This window comes from Zea mays, chromosome 5 (genome assembly GCF_902167145.1).
Source record: "Zea mays cultivar B73 chromosome 5, Zm-B73-REFERENCE-NAM-5.0, whole genome shotgun sequence".
Taxonomy (NCBI): Eukaryota; Viridiplantae; Streptophyta; class Magnoliopsida; order Poales; family Poaceae; genus Zea; species Zea mays.
Window position 1 is genome coordinate 169749672 of NC_050100.1, and position 18609 is coordinate 169768280.

At 47.0% G+C, this 18609-nt stretch overlaps 1 protein-coding gene and 2 pseudogenes across 3 annotated transcripts; 2 read left to right on the top strand and 1 right to left on the bottom strand.

Moving 5' to 3' along the window:
* Positions 1-411: 411 nt before the first annotated feature.
* On the bottom strand, positions 412-7118 carry LOC109939815 (uncharacterized; annotated as a pseudogene).
* A 4021-nt stretch (positions 7119-11139) lies between these two features.
* LOC103627211 (nudix hydrolase 12, mitochondrial) lies at positions 11140-17050 on the top strand. 3 transcript variants are annotated; one of them, XM_008647508.3, is made up of 6 exons: positions 11140-11362; positions 11532-11623; positions 11770-11917; positions 12016-12099; positions 16032-16181; positions 16305-17050. In XM_008647508.3, exons 2-6 carry the CDS (start codon positions 11544-11546, stop codon positions 16503-16505), a joined length of 663 nt encoding a protein of 220 aa, XP_008645730.1. In that variant the 5' UTR covers positions 11140-11362; positions 11532-11543; the 3' UTR covers positions 16506-17050. The 3 variants fall into 3 exon arrangements, with proteins under 3 accessions (XP_008645730.1, XP_008645728.1, XP_008645729.1); XM_008647507.3 differs by having other exon boundaries at positions 11141-11373; XM_008647506.3 differs by having other exon boundaries at positions 11140-11623.
* Positions 17051-17568: 518 nt separating this feature from the next.
* On the top strand, positions 17569-18606 carry LOC118472068 (proline-rich receptor-like protein kinase PERK10; annotated as a pseudogene).
* Positions 18607-18609: the final 3 nt, after the last annotated feature.

Consider the following 18609-nt stretch of genomic DNA (forward strand, 5'->3'; position numbering starts at 1 on the left):
TAAGCAAAAGATACAGATTTACAGCCATAAGAACAAAGCAGCAACCATGAGAACAAAAAACTCCACAAACAACAACCCATTTTCAGCGTCACTCCATAAGGAGCAACCATGAGAACAAAAATATGGAATTCAACAAAAATGTTTGCAGCCATTGCCCCCATCTCAGGATACGTTACGATTAATATTAAGTCCAAAAAAACACATATATTATTAACTCAACACATCACACGTAATAAAGTGTCATAGCCTTACACATAATATCAAGTTCAAGGCTTCCACAAAATCCACACTTACTTAGACCACAATTCATTGTTCAATGTGGTTCAACCAAAAGAACCGTCCAAGCCTATATACTAATTGCCCCCACACTCATGGGTACTTCTCACTAATGAAATTGCGAGCCCAGTGCCCTCACACTCCTGGGAACTTCTCACTGACGAAATTGTGACACTAGATTAACTTGTGGTCAAACGACAGCTTGTTGAAGGCTCTAGCAATGTGAGGGTGTGCCACCAGATAATTGAAACACAGAGATATATGGGTCTACTCAAAACCTACAAATTTTAGCAAATTGTCAAAAAAATATGTTGGTCACAGATGAAGGTATGCAATGGCTACGAGAAAAGAGTTCATGTAGAAGCATAATCATTTCAGGTTTTAGGTTATACGAATTGCCATAGATACACGATATGTATATATTCACAAGCTTATAAAATCACCAAAAGCATAGACAATATCAGTGTCCCCTGGAAGTTAAGAACAGAGGTGCACTAGATGTTGGGCAAAATAGTGTCCCTTGGGGCTTGCAAATGTGCCTCTCAACCTCTAAAAACCGAATCCCAGTGCATTGCACACTAAAAACATGCCTCTAATCAAGCTAAAGCTTCGGGTGGCTAGCCGCTACGTCAAATCAAATGATCTTGTAATACTCCTACCATGCACACTACAGTGGCTGCCCATTTAATTCTAGGATTCATATTTTGCACATCCAGGTCTATAGCTAGCCAGTAATTGGGGACAACATGAATTGAAGCTAAGTATCATTACTCATTCATCTAGAGGTTATCAACATGCCCAAATGTTCATTCATGTAAAGGTGTGTGACAACATCTAGATGTTATCTGAAGTTAAGAATAGAGCACAGACTTGGAAGGTTTAGCAAATTGTCAAAAACACCATATGGCACATCAGTGTCCCCTATGGCAACCTTCTCAATAGCATTGGATAACATATCCCCGACACTTTTGAATGCATCAATCAATCCCTCATCTTCACCGTGACATTTTTTGCCTTCATGTTGGTCTTGGTAGAAGAAGATGTTGCAGCATTATCATCACAAGCGAATAGCCTTTTAGTGGAAGCATGTGGCATAACCTTTTTGTTTTCATCATCTTTGCCTAGAGCTGCACTTGAATACTTAGCAAACTTACTCGTGGCCATGGTATTTCGAAATATTGTTTGCATCTCAGCAAAGTGTTCAAGAGGCTTGTTTAAACAATCAACATCATTCTTATGATCCTACAATTGGAAATGAAATCATTAGCTCTAGAAATGCATCTTAATTGTTTATGTTCCAAATCGTAAGTTACTACTACCCTGGAACATCTACATCCCTACCATTAGATTTAAAAAGAAATCAAATCAATCTTATTTAAAAAGAAAATTGAGTTCAACTAGAATAGTTTTGACATCAATTTACATATAAACAAGGTCTTAGTATCATGAAGGGTGGCACTAGCACATATGTCACACCCGGATTTAAAGGATAAAGCCGGGTGCGTCTCATATGTGCGCCAAGGAAGAACTTCACATATAATGACAGAATGTATAGAGATAAATGTCATAAATATCATAAATGTACTTATTACATAGCAGAAGTCTTACAAAATAAATGATAAATATAAAATGAACTAAATATTATTTCCCTGGCGCCACAAAGCTGACTGGGAGACGCCACCTAGATCAAGTCGAACTCCTTGTTGTGCGGCTCCTCTTCGACCACCTGCTCTTCACCTGTGGGGGGAGGGGTTTATCACAAGAGTGAGCTCACAAAAGATCATAGCTCAACAAGTTGTGGGGAATAATGTGCATGAACTCACCAAAGGTGGGAGTTCATGTGAAGTGTAAGGCTGATCAACAAAATAAAGGTTGAAGCTGAGCATTGCTTTTATAAGTTGGTCAAAATTTTATTAGCAGTTACTAAGTGTAAGTAAATACCAAACCATAGTAATAATAAATCAAAGTAATAATAAATAATCCCAAGCGATGCAAATGATAAATTGAATTTAATTCCATAAATTAATCATGTGAGGGTCCGAGCCGCTCATGACCATGAGCACGGCTGATATACCAGTTTTACACTCTGCAGAGGTTGCACATCTTTACCCACAAGTTATGTTACCTATCTGCCAAGGGGTCATGAATCCCATACGCCTCTACCAAGGAAGCGAGACAGGGTAACACTACGAGGCCTTTACAAAGTTCCACTAGCTTCAGAAAACCCGCTAAAGTTTCTAGGAAGCTCCAATGCAGGGACCCCTCGCCAGACCACCATTGCAGCAAAATCAACCAAGGGCCTACCCACACTGACCACTCCCCTACTACCCTTGCCCCTATCAGGTAAGGTAGTCCTCCACTAGCTTTCCTAGTTAGTCAGCCAAGGGCGTCCCATACCACCCTTGTGGTAGAACTTTTTCCCCGGGTGGTCACTCCATGTTCCAATTAACATAATGATCTTATCATAAACAGTAAATAACAAACTAATAATAAAAGTGTGATCATGAATAATGTGTATCTTCATACCCAAAACCACATAAAGCAATAGCAAGTACTACCAAAAAAGTTTAGTGGAATCAAGGTATAAAGATAGTCAAACTAGGGTAACCTAAAGAGTCCCATCAAAATTAACCTATGCAAATCATTATGATTAATAAGAACATGACTCGTTAAAAAGAAGTGATCAAGGGCACAACTTGCCTTCAACGAGCTCCTGCTCAACAGTCTCCACCTGTTGAACCCCTGGATCCTCTGTGGCTGGCTCGTCTACTCGCAACAATACAAACAATATAGTATAGCAAAAATTAACATCAAACCAAACAATAGAATAGAATGTATGATAATGATCTACGTTGTGTAACAAGATCGTAGGAACAAGAATCACTAAATTCAGAATTACAGTTATTTAGTTATGAATTTCTAAAGTTATTTAGTACCTAGAATAGAGTAATTCAAGTGAACAATTTTAATTCAAGTTTCATGACTAAACAGAGGTACTAGATGATGGAAAATATTAAAACAAAATTATTGCAACTGGAATGGATCAATTTGGAGCTAAAATGAATTAAATATGAATTATACCAGTTTCTGGAATTATTTTTGTATTAAAAATCGATTTCTATAATTATTTATTTAACTTCTCAGTTCTCTGGATTACGCGCACAAAAACAGAGAACCCGGGGGTCTAACTCATCAAATTCTCAAGACTCAGACTATTCCGAGTTGGATGGCAAATTGATTCATTTATTTGACACGGGCTTATATGCAAACCCGCCTCAACCAAGGGGTATTCCAGGATCTCAGCCGCTCGATCCAGAACTGAGGGCCCAAATTAGATTCTATATATATAATGAAACGGTACGACACCATAGTCGTTTGATCATTGATCAACGACGCAGATTTAAAACTCTCCCGATTCACCCTGACCCGTTAGATCTAAGATCGACGGCACAAATTCAATTTAGTGAAGGGGTACAGGTCGATCTAATCTTAGCCATCCACGCTGTGATCAACAACTCCAATTCACTAGCCATCCCAGTGCCCGCTCGAGGCAGCACCGCCCTGCGCGCGACGGTCCATCACCAGCGCACAGCAGACATGCCCCAATGGTGCCCTAATTCGACCCCGAGAGGACCACACAATGTAGAGGACGTAACGAACTCAGGTGCACGACTCTTACCGTGAACCGAGCGAGCAGGCGATCCAACCACAGTGAGGTGCGCGTCCGCGGCGAAGAGGCAGCGCCGGCGAGCAATTGTTGTACCTTGCTTGGCAATCAGGCCCCATAACGACCTCGAGTAATCACGCGATGACACCGGGGAAGCCCAGACCACGGCTAGTAGGTTTCCACGGCGGTGTACAGGGATTTCAATGACGACGGCCGCCAACCGAGATGAGGCACTTGCTCCTCCGTGGTTTAGGGGATTCGGAAGGTTAGGGTTACTAGAGGATAGGCGGCACACGTCACCTATATCTATATGGCCAGCGGAGGTGGACCCGCCAGTAACAACGTCGACGGAAAAAGGGGGGAAGAGCTCGCCGTGGATCTCGCGTTGTCTGTTGATGGGCAGCTCGAAGGGATGACAGGTGGGGTCCCCCCCGACAGTGGGACATGAGTGGCGGCCACAGCTTCGCTGAACAGCACGAAGAGAGGTGTGAGGTTGAGCGGTGGACCCGTCCGTCAGGGTGAACCCGCGCGCGGTAGAGAACCTGGGCCATGTGGGGTGTTGTGCGGAATTGGGCCAGAATTGAAGTTAGTCGGCCCATGTAGCGTTTTTATTCTTTTTTCTTTTCCCCTTCTTTCCAAATTCAACTTCATTTAAAATTTAAATTTAAATCTTGTGACAATTTGTCTTCAGATTATATTTGGCAGTTAAGGTACTAACTTTGAAAATATAATTCTATATATATTTTATGTAAGTTTTATACTCTTTATCTCTTTCTTTTCTCACTTCTCTTTCCTCATCCATTTTATTTCCAAATTCTAACTTTAGGTTTTAATTTAACTCCTCAACTCATTATTATATTTTTATTGGTATTATTGTTAAATGCATAAACAAATAAAACCCAACATGATGCATAAGTTGTTCATGTGTCTTTTGTTGATTATTTTCTTTTAAAAGTGAGTGTTCTCATATGATAGTATGTAGAAGCAAAATACACAATAGTGTTATCCCTGTTTTCTATGGTCTACAACTTTGAGTATTACAACATAACACTTGAGGTAACTGGTTACGTACCTTAATAAAGCCATTGTTGTGCTCTTCATTAAGAGTAATAATGAAATTATCTTCATCCCAGCCTGTACCACTCACTTTTCTTAGCCTATTTATCTTGGCAAACCTTCTGGACCCAGTTTTTAGATGATTTTTAATCTGCTCGCCATCGAGGGTAGTTAAGAACTTTTCATTGATAGATTTTGCACAATTGGTGTAGTGAACTTTCTTGAAACTTGATGATGTCCTAGCGCCACTTTACACCACATTGGATAGGTAGGCTAGCATAAAAGAGGACATTGCTGATGTCCATGTAGCATGCCATTAGTTGCACCTTGTCCTTCATCTACATGTAGCAAGTGCTCCGTTGTCCCAATGGCTTCCATGTCCTTGCTACAAACATATAAAACTAATCAGTAACAAGTTTTAGCATCACAAGAATCAGCAAACAATACATCACAAGAATCAGTAACAAGTACACCAGCAACCATAGCAACAAACATAGCAGCCCCTACAAACAATATATCATTACAAATAGTTATTATAAATAAAAGACAACATCCAATATGTCCTTACAAATAAAAGATAGCATCCAATATGTCCTTACACATAAAATACAACATCCAATGTCCTTACAAATAATAGACACCATCCAATATGTCCTTACAAAAGATATTATCCAATATGTCCTTACAAATAATTATTATAAGATACTAGTTGACATTGTAGTTCTGATGGTCTATCCACATCTGCTCTGCAATTCCTTGCCTCAAAGCAACCATAGCAGCATGCTCACTTGCTTATCCAGCTAAAGATGTAGCATGGTTGTGACTAGGCCAATTAGAATCACTCCCATCTTGTATAATAAACTCATCACTCCCATCTTGTGTGACCCAATTATGAATGATACAACAAGCAACAACAATATCGACTTGTGTTGGAAGAGGGAAGAAAGGAGATGCATCATCTAAAATTTTGAATCTTCTCTTCAATGACTTAAATGCACACTCAATTGTGACATGAAGAGATGAGTGTCTCATATTAAATAACTCCTTCTCATTCTGTATAGGATTATTGCCCCATTCATTTAAATGGTTTCGCACACCGTGAAAAGGAGGCAAGAATCCCTGTTTTGCTCCATATCCCACATCAACTAGGTAGAATTTACCTTATATGTATATATTATGGTCATGATTCCATAAACATTGTCATTTACAAGCACACAGATTTAGTTAAACTATTACCTTGTGGAACGCGAAGGCCATTCACACGTTCTAAAGCATCTCATAATACATTAGCATCCTGAGTTGTTCCTTCCCAACCAGCCAAAACATAAGTGAATTGTAGATCAAAATCTACGGCTGCCATTACATTTTGAGTCGCATAGGACTTCCTACCATGAAAGGCATGCTCCATATCTGTAGGAAAAGTGGCTCTTACATGTGTACCATCAATAGCTCCAATACAATCCTAGTTTAAGGTCAATACAAGTATGAAGCATTAGGGGTCGTATGTGCAACAAGATTATAGACCTAAAAGACAAAATAGTGATGAGTTTCACACCTTAAAGTAAGGATCCCATCTGTAGTTCCCTGCTATTTTGGTTGGAGTGTCCAATGAAGGTGTCCTAATTAGTTCCTCTCATAGCTCACCAATTGCATGAAGAACTTTATTGAAATAGCGACTAACTGTTTCCCTAGATTTACCAAAATTGGTGTCAATCAACCTATTCCTAAGGTTATAATGTCCAACTGTATTTATAAACATGGCCACTTGTTGTTCAACACACATATTGATAGTGTCCTTAAGTTAACCACAGTCTCTAAAAAGTGAAGTTAGGTGAAAGAAACATGCCCTTTTCATTCTAATCATGTTTATGCAGGTTGTGTCATCCCTCCAAATCTTTGTGTTAAGATAGTCAATTCTCATTCTATCCCTTACATGTCGTGGTGCATAGGTAATCCCTATCCTCCTTACATTTCGTTTTCTTTTTCTAGACTCTAACCACAACCATCATTGACAACAACTTATGCGCGGCAGCAACACAAACAGTAACCTTGTTCCTCTTATCCATCTGCATGTAAGCATCAAATACAAAAATGAAACATATGACATGTCATAATGAATTTGGAATCACATCATTATTTGGAGAAATAATCTCAAGCAAACAACAATCATGTAGAATTTATATACAAGTGTATAATCAATGCTAAATACATTTTTACACTTTGGTAATACATCATATGTCTAATGAAAGCAATGGTAAATACAATGTAGATGCAGTTTTATACATTTTGGAAATAATCTCAAGCAAACAATAATCAAGTAGATGCAGTTTTATACATAAATAAATCACTGATGTACACCACTAGCTGATGTTCGGTGTGCTCGTTGACGACCACTGTGTTAAAAACATGGAGGTCAATTGACTCAATTCACAAGAACAACCTACAATACCAAAGTAATTCAGCTATGATAAATGAATAGAAAAAGCATCACAGACTAACAAGAGTCACCCGCCCCTAGCTCTCCATGTTTGCATCCATGTCTTGGAAATTCAACGGGAGCAAGCAGCAACCAAACCCAACAAAGCTGCTTCGATACGAAACACAAGACTAATCAAACGCACGAGCTAGATCCGATCCGGTGGAGTGTTTTCGCTGAACAGGAGAAGGAGCTCCCTATGCGCGAGCTGGATCTGGCGAATCCGGAAAGATGTCGTTGAAGTGTCTCCATAGAAGCGACGCGCCTGGGTTGAGGAGCTCACCGTGGGAAAAGGACAGGGGAAGAGAAGAACAAAGCGGAAAGGGGACTCACTGCGCCTTGGTTGAGGAGCTCATCGGTACCAAGAACGACGAACACCGGATTGAAGAGGCGGTCGGGCACCGCAACGGGGTTCACCCCATGATAGATATGAGGATGAGGCAAGTATGATGACGATCTCTTCCCACGTTGTGCGACCAAATGTGAGGGATGACGGGAGACAACATCTAATGAGAACTAGTCGGTTGACCGTGCATTGCGACGGCTCACAACAATACCCACATAAACTATCCACCAAAAAGATCTCAAGATTTTTTATTGATTGTCTTCACTCTCCGCATAATATTTTTTTATTGACTAATTGATGTTGTTGTTTACTCCATCCAATATGTCTTGGTACAACACGACCAATGAAGGGAGCGATTAGAAGAGAGTTCATAATGACTGACTGAACGAACAAAAATTATAGAATGACATACATCCACCATACAGAGACCAAATAAGAGGAAGTTTGTGAGCTCAAGTTTCTAAAATAAGTCATGTGAACTCAAACTTATAAAAAAGATAGATCAAAATATGGAATGGTTGCTAAAGTCAGGCATCAATAAAAACTAGATGCGCTCCATACAAATTATGGTAGTTCATAGCAATTACTAATGTTTAAAACCAACAAATAACCTTTCCTTTTACTGTTAGCATGACAAATCATTGATGCTCCATTCAATTCAGCAACCTCAAACACCATGGAGTCTATTGTGCCAATGTGGTCTCAGAAACGACCTAATGCATGCAAGAGCCAAGAACACAAGGGACGAGCACCCTTTGGTAGTGCCCGCATAGATCTCCAAATCCTAACACATATTTTGCAGGATACATGAGCCATCATCAGAAGAACAAAAACCATGTGCAGACAATAAATAAAGTACTAAAACACCCAAATTATGTTCATTCCTTAGCACAACAAAAAACTTACACCCAAAACAATAGATGAACAACACAATAATTTTTGCAATGATAGAAGGATGGGTGACAGGTACATAGAAGTGGTAGAAGCATATTGAGTTGACACTGTGGTAAGGAAAATGCCATGTAGACAGGCGATGTCGAGCCATAGAACTGGTACCATAGGTAGTCAATCAGGACCCCATCCCTCGCCTCCCCCGCTTCCAAGGTTTCGTAGAGCAGGAAGGGAAGGAAAGAGGCGAGCATACCTGTTCGTTGCCGGAGAAGGACACGACGAAGACCTAGGCATCTAGAGGTGACATAGGTAGTATATCGCTAGATACATATAGTGAGAGAGCATGCAAGCGGAGAAAGAAGCCTAGCCATAGCAGCTCCGAACCGAGAGGCACCAGCACCAGGCATCAGTCCACGAAGAGCGAGAGAATGCGAGTGCCTTCCTAGCCCTGGACCCGCCGAGGCGACACAACACCACCACCAACTCCATAGCATATGTTGACTGCTGCCGCACTATGGGCCTTGGTTATCCAATATCTCAGACCTGGACTCCTCATCGCCAAGATAACCTAAGCGTGGCAGGCGCCACCGTGTCGTCCTCGGCGGCACACACGGAGAAAGGCCAGGAGCAAGGACGACTCGCCCCGTACCCGCGTCGGCGAGCATCGGTCGGCTCGCGGCTGCAACCGTGGGCGGGGTAGTAGGTTGGGGAGGAAGAACAGGCGAAGGCCGGGAAGACGAACGAGACATCCGACGACAGCGAAAACAATGGTGCATGCATGCTGTGAAACGTCCTCGTGGACGTGCAATAGCCACTGCATGAGTCGGTGTCGGGGTTGGTGTCGGACGAATATGTGGATGAGGCGCCTGCTCCCACGCTCTCTACTGAGAATGGGGTGGCGCGGAGGTGGATGCATGAGGAGAGAGAGAGAAAAGAAGCAGGATGACAAACGAGGTGGCGACAATTGAGGCGAGGACCATCATTATCGTGCGGAGGTATAGATGGCCAAATGGGTCGTGTCTGGCGGGCTGGTCCGAGGCACGACCCATTTAATAGTGTCTGGGTCATCCCGGCATGAGCGTCGTGCTGTGCTTGGGCCGTAGCTTCGGCCCGTAGTGATGGTCCGGCCCGACACGATTATATCTTTTTATTTTCCAAAAAATCATATATACATATGTATAATTTATATTCAATATTAAAAACACATAAGCATGATGTTCTACTAGTTAGACGGTTTCACCCAGTGTCTCTTGCCCTTTTTCCATCAAGGCGTGGGTTAGAACCCCACCTATTACACCGATTTTTAATATTTTACGCTGATTTAACCAATGGCCCGACGAGCTAATGGGCCGACCCGGCACGGTCAACAGGCCGACGTGCTGTGCCTAGGCCGGAACTGCGGCCCACGGGTGTCGGGTCTAGCGGGCCCGTGCCGGGGCGTCGTTTGGCCATCTGACGTGCTGTGCCTAGGCCGGAATTACGGCCCACGGGTGTCGGGTCTAGCGGGCCCGTGCCGGGGCGTCGTTTGGCCATCTATATGCGGAGGTGTGGTTTGGGACATGGAGATTGGTTGCGCGGAGGAGATGGATAAAAAATAACGTGGAACGACCGTTTAAACTGATAATTAATATAGTAGAGATAATCCCCTCAGGATGGTCCACACTTAACCCTGTCTCCAAACCAAACAACGTAATTTACGAGATCGTCCATCCCGGTCCCGACCTACAACCAAATGCACCTTAAATTTGTGACTAGAGATGGCAATGGGTACCCGCTACCCGAAACCCAGTGGTTTTTGCTCTATTAGGGTATGGGTTTGGGCAAATTTCTCTACCCATGGGTTTATTAATGTGTTCAAATAGAAACCCAACGGGTACGTGGGCATGGTTTTGTTCTTCCACTACCCATACCCGCAAACCCACGGGTTTTTAAAACCCGCTTTAAAATCAACATATCTTACAAATATGTCTCATTGTATTAATAATTGAATATGTTCTAAGTGAAATAAACTACATGCAACAAAGTTTAAGCTAAAATTAGTTGTCACTTATTTCTTTTATCCTAACTTATTACTATATTGACTATCATTTACATGATGAATTATTTTTTATGTTGATGTTAGTGGGTATAGAAAACTCATTGGGTACCCAAAACCCGCATGGGCATGAGTTTGGGCAAAATTTTGTACCCGTTATGGGTATGGGTTTTTTAACGGGCGTGTTTTTTCTTTATGGGTATGGGTTTGGGCAAGTGATACCGGGGGGTTTTTACCCATTGCCATCAGCGACACAGAAATGGTGTTGACTGCGGAGTCCTGTGTCACATTGACTTCCCCTGCCACTCTCTCTCCCTCCTCCTGGCGCCTGCGAATCGGGCGTGAACGCGGAGCGCGCCATTTATAGACGCGCATCGCGCGCCCGCCATAGGCCCTCCTGCTCTCCAGTGCTTTGGTTGCCAATCGCCTGTTTCCCGTCTCGCATCAGCGTCAGCAGCTGGGAGGCTTGTTAACTCCCTTTTATTACCGCTCGGGTCGGGTGGGGATAAGATCGTGGCGTCATTGCCACCGGCGGGGCAATGCAATCGCTCTGCCTTGCCTCTCGATCCGTTGCCCCGTCCCTGTTAATCTCTCGCTTGCCTACATATTTATAAGGTAAAACAAAGGTGAGTGGTGGTGGTTCCCTTTCCTGTCGCGCCTTTTCTCTTTCAGCTCTACCTCTGGCCGATCCGGACCTCTTCTGTCTCTGTCTCTATCTCTCTCTCTCGCGCGCGCTCGTGCCCGAAACGCTGACATGTCCGCCACCGGCGTTCTCTGGCCGCAGCGCGCGGTGGCCATGTCGTCCGACGCGGTGGCCGAGGCCAGGAAGGGCCGGCTGAAGCAGCGCTACGACAACGAGTTCCGCCTCGTCGCAGGGTCGGCGCCTCCTCCTCCACCTGCTTCTAGCTCGATTTCGTTGGTCTTGGATTGGTCATGCATGTCATGTCGTTAATTAGTTCCGCCGTCGGCGGCGGCGTTTGACTCGTCGTGCGCCATGAACGCCTTGGATATATGAATGGCAGGTGCGTGCCGTACCGGGTGAATAAGAAGGACGACGACGAGGTAGCAGGCAGCCCGTGCAGCAGCAGCCTCGGCGACGACACGGGCACGGCCGAGGTGGAGGTGCTCATGATCTCCACGCCTAACCGGGCCGACATGGTCTTCCCCAAGGTGCGTGAAGAACGGCGGCAGCTAGCCAGCAGCGCCCACCGTCCGCTTACACTAACCTGTTGGATTTGGATCGGATTAATAATAATTCAATTTGGCAGGGCGGGTGGGAGGACGACGAGGACGTGTACCAGGCGGCGTCCCGCGAGACCATGGAGGAGGCCGGCGTCAAGGGCGTCATCCACGTACGTCACCAATGCCTTCCCTTCCATTCCTTCACTCACGGCCTTAGCTCTTGCTGCCTGCCCATCAATCCACACACCCTCTTCTCTCCTCCATCTTACGCCGTCCGTGCACTAGATTTAGAAACGATGATGCTGACCTGATATGATATGCTATGCCCCCCAGCAATTCCGTGAAACGTGTGCGTGGCTAAGATGCTCATTGCTCGTTGAAAATTATTAAATGCGCGGTCTGTCCCGAAAAGTATGCAGATGATCACCACAAGTCCGCAACGCCTAGCGGTTCGGTGTCGTTTCTCTGTGCGAAAATAGTGATCCCTCGTAGTAGTTATAAACATAATTTAACGCCGCAGTTTGGAGCCATTATTGTCCACTTGAAAGCTCCTGAATGCTAGTATTAATTTCAGGGTGATGTGGACGTCCCCAATCAGACAAATTAACTTACTCCTAGTTAACCCCTAGTACTAGCAACCAACAGACTCGAGGACAGCTCCATGCCGTAGGCGAACACCGATGACAGCGACCACGCACGACAGGGAAAGGGACAGAGAAGGCGTCGCATTCATCATTCCTTTGTCCACATTACCGACCTACAGTAGCATTTTGGAATCGATTTCCTTCTGGATCCTGCTCAATAAGCTGCTACTATTTCTTTTTATCTCGGCTCCATGCATTGCTGCCCAAAGCCCCAAACAACTATGCATGTGGTGTGTTTCCTGCTTGTCCTACGCCGACAGTGCCCCAGCTGCACCCATCCATTGACCGCTCCTGTTCATGTGTTCCTGACATGCATGATTCAGCAATTATATCATCCGTACGTGACTAGTTACGTGCCCATGCATTGCCACGGAATAAAAAATTTGTATGAAACGTAGATATGAAACGATAAACATCATTATGGTATATGAAATCCGTGTGGCAAACATTATCAATAACGCACAAATTATTTCTAAAAGTCAATATAGAATTTTTAATGACAGACAAATGTGTCGACAACCGTACACTAATCTAATCCTTTTTAGCGATATCGATAAGTCCTTGTTGTATGTTTGCAGGGATGACATATAGACACGAATTATCCTCATAACTTAACAGATCAATCACAAATTTCATTGGAAGAAACTTTGCATTCTTACACACAAAGACACAAGAGAACAAAATGTCAAATTTGTATTATGTAACTCGAATGTATGTTTGAACATTAAACGAACATACTCCACTCACTCTGCGTCTTCCGCCCGAGGTTGGCCTCGGACGAGTCGTGACTGCGTCTCCCGCCCCAGAATGGCTTCGGGCAAGTCGTGACTGCGTCTCCAGCCCCGGGGTGGTCTCGGGCAAGTCGTGACTGTGTCTCCCGCCCGAGGCTGGCCTCGGGCGAGTCGTGACTGCATTTCCCGCCCGATGTTAGCCTCGGGCGAGTCGTGACTGTGTCTCCGGCCAGGACTAGCCTCGGACGAGTCGTGACTGCATCTCCCGCTCGGGGATGGCTTCGGGCAAGTCGTGACTGCGTCTCCCGCCCGAGGCTGGCCTCGGGCGAGTCGTGACTGCATTTCCCGCCCGAGGCTGGCCTCGAGCGAGTCGTGATTGTGTCTTCTTCCCAGGACTGGCCTCAAGCGAGTCGTGACTGCGTCTCCTGCCTGGGGTTGGCCTCGGGCGAGGCGGAAATGCGCTACTTATCAGGGGTTGCCTCGATCAAGTCGTGACTGCGTCTCCCGCCCAGGGATGGCCTCAGGAGAGTCGTGACTATGTCTCCCGGGGTTGGCCTCGGGCGAGGCAGAAATACACTGCTTGTCCAAGGTTGGCCTCCAGCGAGCTGTGACTGTATCTCCCGCCCAAAATTGGCCTCGGGCGAGTCGTGATTGCGTCTCCCACCCGAGGTTGGCCTCGGGCGAGTCGTGAATGCCTCCCCCACCTGAGTTTGGCCGCGGGCGAGTCGTGATTACATCTCCCGCCTGGGGTTGGCCACGAGCTAGTCGTGATTGTGTCTCTCGCCCGGGGATGACCTTATATGAGTCGGAAGGGTTAGCCTCGAGCGAGTCGTGACTGTGTCTCCCGCCCAAGGTTGGCCTCGAGTGAGTCGTGACTGCTTTTCCCGCCTAGGTATGGCCTCGGGCGAGTCGTGACTGCGTCTCTCGCTCGGGATTGGCCTCGGGCGAGGAAAAAATGTGCTGCTTGTCCAGTGTTGTCTTCGGGCGAGCCATGACTGCGTCACCCGCCCGAGGTTGGCCTCGGGTGTGTCGTGACTGCGTCTCCCGCCCAGGGTGGGCCTCGGGTGAGTCATGATTGTGTCTCCTGTTCGGGGTTGGCCTTGGGCATCGTGACTTTGTCTCCCACCCGAGATTAGCCTCGGGTGAGTCGTGACCGTGTCTCCTAGTCAGGGTTTCCTCGGGTGAGTCATGATCGTGTCTCCCAGTCGGGGTTGCCTCGGGCGAGTCATGACTGCATCTCCCGCTCGGGGTTGGCCTCGGGCGAGTCGTGACTGCATATCCCGCCCAGGGTTGATCTCGGGCGAGTCATGACTGCATCTCCCGCCCAAGGTTGGCCTTAGGCTATCACAACGGTGGGCATGCCCACGAGCGGGGAGACTGTCTCCGGGGGGCGGGGAAGCCGCAGGCGTGCGGGGGTAGGGGCATGGTATCCCTGTTGTCGCGACTTGAATCAATGTCGAAGGCGGTGAGGGCGCCGAGCGCAGAGACGGAGGAAGGGAGTGGGCGCGAGAGGGGAGAGGGGCATCTCGGTGATGTAGATGGAAGGATGTGGAGAAGGGGGCAATGACTAGATTTCTCATGATGATGGAGCCAGGGGCAGGGGCACGTTGGAGGCGGGGGCAGGGAGCAACATTCGCGCCCGAGATCCACGGCAGGGGAAGCGCGATGGCGTGTGGGATGGGAACCTGGTTCGTGTGGGAGGGAGAGGCGGGGGTGCGACGTGTGGCGACATCCACGGGTGCACATGCAACACATCACACCATAATTTCGTAAGATCTGGATACAAACCAGAGCGCTAGAGTGTAAATCACCTGTGATGCAGGAGGTGGGTGGGTCCTTCTGCAGGCCCTTCAACTTGTTTAGGATCCTCTTCATTAACATCGATCAAACCCTAAACAAAATTCCCAAAATCAATAGATCAAATCGAACCAAGGGTAGAGTTCTGTAGATCGAACCAATAAAAATTCACATATCAAATCGAACCTAGGGCAGGGTTCCGTAGATCGAACCAATCAAATCGAGGGAGGTGGCTGTACCGATAGGTGTCGGGGGGACCAGGCGGGGGCGGCACGAGGTTGGTGCAGCGACCGCCTCCTTCTCTTCTCTGAGGCGCGCAACAGCGACGACAAGTCACTCGGGCTTCGGCCACAAACGGGAGGAAGCGAGGAGTCAAAGGAGGGAACACGGTGGAGAATGAAAGTCGACGAGGAGGGGAAGGAACGCCGCCTCGGCAGTAGGGGCAGGTGCCTCCCTCGGCATGACGACGGAGGCCACAATGGATGTGTTGTTTGAGGATGGGGATGGCGTCGGCGTCATCGTGGCCGGGGCGGGCGTATGCAACGCGCTGCGTCTGCAGAGGCGAGGGGCGAGGGGGAGGGGCTCTCCGTGACGAGCATCGTTGGGGTGCGTGGCGGACGGGGGCAGGCAGCGCGGAGGTTTATGAGGTATGAGAGTGGGAGAGACGATCGCACGGACGTGGGGTGGGAGAGACGATTACAGTCAGGAAGAGCGTGGGGTGCAACATAGTATCGCTAGGCGCCCACGTTAGATTCTATTAGTATAGATTCTGTCCATGGATTCGACTACCAAATGAAATGGTTTCATATATAACAACTGAGATACTAACGTGCATTCTACGTCCGTACGTGTGGTTCACCGTGTTGACTCGCAATGTTCGGTTCCCTGATCACTACTCCCATTCCCATCTGCATGCATGCCGTGTGCCAGAGAGCTGCCTTGGGGCACTGGGTGTTCAAGAGCAAGAGCAGCCAAAGCAGGGCCGGCCCGACGGGAGCCTGCAAGGGCTACATCTTCGCCATGGAGGTCACGGAGGAGCTGGACACGTGGCCGGAGCAGGACACGCACGACCGGCGGTGGGTGAGTAGCTAGCTCCGCCCATGATCTGTGTCAGCCAGTGAACCAGCGTGTGCCTGCCCTGGCTACAATCCTTCAGAAAACGCACTAACCTGCTGACTCTGCTATGGACGACCATTGGAGCAGGTCGCTCCCGCCGAAGCCTACCAGCTCTGCCGGTACGACTGGATGCGGGAGGCGCTCACCGCGCTGCTGGAGAGGCTGCCGGTGCTCGAACCGGTGGTGGCTGCCGCGGCGGCTGCAGCCACGGCGGAACTGACGACCGACCAAGCTGGCATGTACATGATGCTGCAGGCGACCTCGGACGGCGCTGTGGCGCTGTGCTAGCTGATTGATGGACGACATTGGTGTTCGATTCTCAGCTAGTCACGAGTCTTCAGTATGCCCTGCAAGTGTCGTCGGTCCAGTAACAGCAGTGAGCACATCAGTTTGCAGGCGTTTCCCGTCCACCACATTGGTTTTGGTTTTGGTTGGCTAGCTTCAGATGTTAGGACAAATAATTAAGGAAAATTTGGATCCATACCATTAAAAGATCACCACTTTGGATCCATACCATTACTATCTCACTTACATGTGGGTCCACATGAGTCAATGACATGTGGGGTCCATGGTATATATGTAAAGTTTGGATCTTTTAATGGTATAAATCCAATTGTTCCAATAATTAATGTAGTATTCTGTCCCCTTGGCCCTTGCATGATCAATGCGATTAGTGAGGGTTGCTGTGTCATATTCCGTGGTGTAAATGTAATATGCGAAAAATGGTATGGCAATTTACCCATGTCCTGTGTCTGTAAGTGCCAATAATACCCTTAAATGTACTTACTACATTGTAACCAATGCTGAAAATGAGGTGGATGCTGGATGGGCTATTAGACAGCCGTAGAACATAATTCCTTTGCACAACACGACGTTTTTATTAGATAGAGATGATCGTAGAAAATCCCAGAATTAATTACAAAAATTCGTGTCATCTTCACCTAGGGCCACTCCGTGGGCCAATTGCTGAATGGATTAGATCTTTGTGGAACAGTGTACCATAGTATACAAAACAATGAAACATGGGCCATGGTCGTAGTGGCACAAGGCTTTCCTCTATATCCATCTACGGTTAGCTATTGGATATATTTTTTTTTTTTATAAAAAATACATCTCTTTCATCATTAAAATAGTCTAGATATCTCATAAATGCATATGTTCAGATTAACCATAGCAACTACTGTAAAAAAAATAAGCAAGAGTAGCCCATAATCTTCATCAAGATTACCCATATTTACCATTATATATATATATATATATATATATATATATATATATATATATATATATATATATATATATATATATATATATATATATATATATATATATATATTACTTAAGCCAACAGTGTAGGCGTCCACAATTTTGGCGCACAGTTCTGCCATCGCCGATCCACCCGCTTCCTCCTCCCCGCGCCCGCGCAAGGGAAGTTGCTTCCCAAATCCTGCAGACAAGATTTAATCCCGTGATTCTTCTCATCCATGGCAGCCGCGCCCGCAAATCACGCATCCATGGCAGCCGCGCCCGTAAACCGCGCCTCCCCCACGACTCCCCCTTCCATGGCGTCACCCCCTTCCATCCATGGCAGTCACGCTCCCTCTGCATCCTTCCATCCATGGCCGTGGCCCCCTCCGCGCCGCGATTCTTCCCATCCTCTCCCTCCGCGCGGTTTGCGGCTGCCAATCCTCTCCCTCCGCGTCGTGTTCTTCCCATCCTCTCCCTCCGCGTCGGATCTCTCCCCATGTCCACCAACGCCGGCGTCCGTGATGGCGCGCCCGGGGCGGCGGTGGACGCGGCTTTCGCCAGGCATGCGCTCCAGGCCGAGGCCCTCCTCGGGTACCTCCCCGCACTGGCCACCAGCCCGCGTGCCGGGGGCAACAGGGTAAACCCCGCCGTCGCCGCGACGCAGCTCGGGGCGCTCGGCCGGTGGAAGGGCTCGGCGAGGGGCCTTCTCGAGTACATGGTCGTCCACGACATCGGTGGTGCCATCGTCGCCGCCCCTGGGAGAGCCAAAGCCAAGCGGAGGAGGCCGCAGTCGACCGGATTTGGGAATCATGCTCCTGCCAAACGGGATGAACGGAAGGAAGCGAGATCTTTCTGGGTTGATTTGGCTTGAAGGAAGCGGGATCTTTCTGGACAATGGCTGTCTAGCTTCATCCATTCTGGGAACAAAGAAAAAACAAGAAACATCTGGTGTCTGAGTCCAGTAGAAAGTTGTGCAAAGAGAAGAGCAAAATATCTACACCAGACGTCTCTTTTAGGTACAGAGGGACGGAGTCTTGTAAGAAGGTAGTTGCAAGCTTGAAGTCGTGTGAGCCATGGGGGAACAGGGCATTCTGGACAAACGCCGTTGGGCCAGGTTGGAAGTTGAGCTTTGCTGTTGAGCCAT

Excerpts from the sequence above, each read along its gene's own strand:
- LOC103627211 (XM_008647506.3), top strand. The coding sequence starts at position 11,502 with ATGTCCGCCACCGGCGTTCTCTGGCCGCAGCGCGCGGTGGCCATGTCG. Across the intron at positions 11,624-11,769 it reads GAGTTCCGCCTCGTCGCAGG|GTGCGTGCCGTACCGGGTGA; the intron begins GTCGGCGCCTCC and ends TATGAATGGCAG. Across the intron at positions 11,918-12,015 it reads CCGACATGGTCTTCCCCAAG|GGCGGGTGGGAGGACGACGA; the intron begins GTGCGTGAAGAA and ends TCAATTTGGCAG.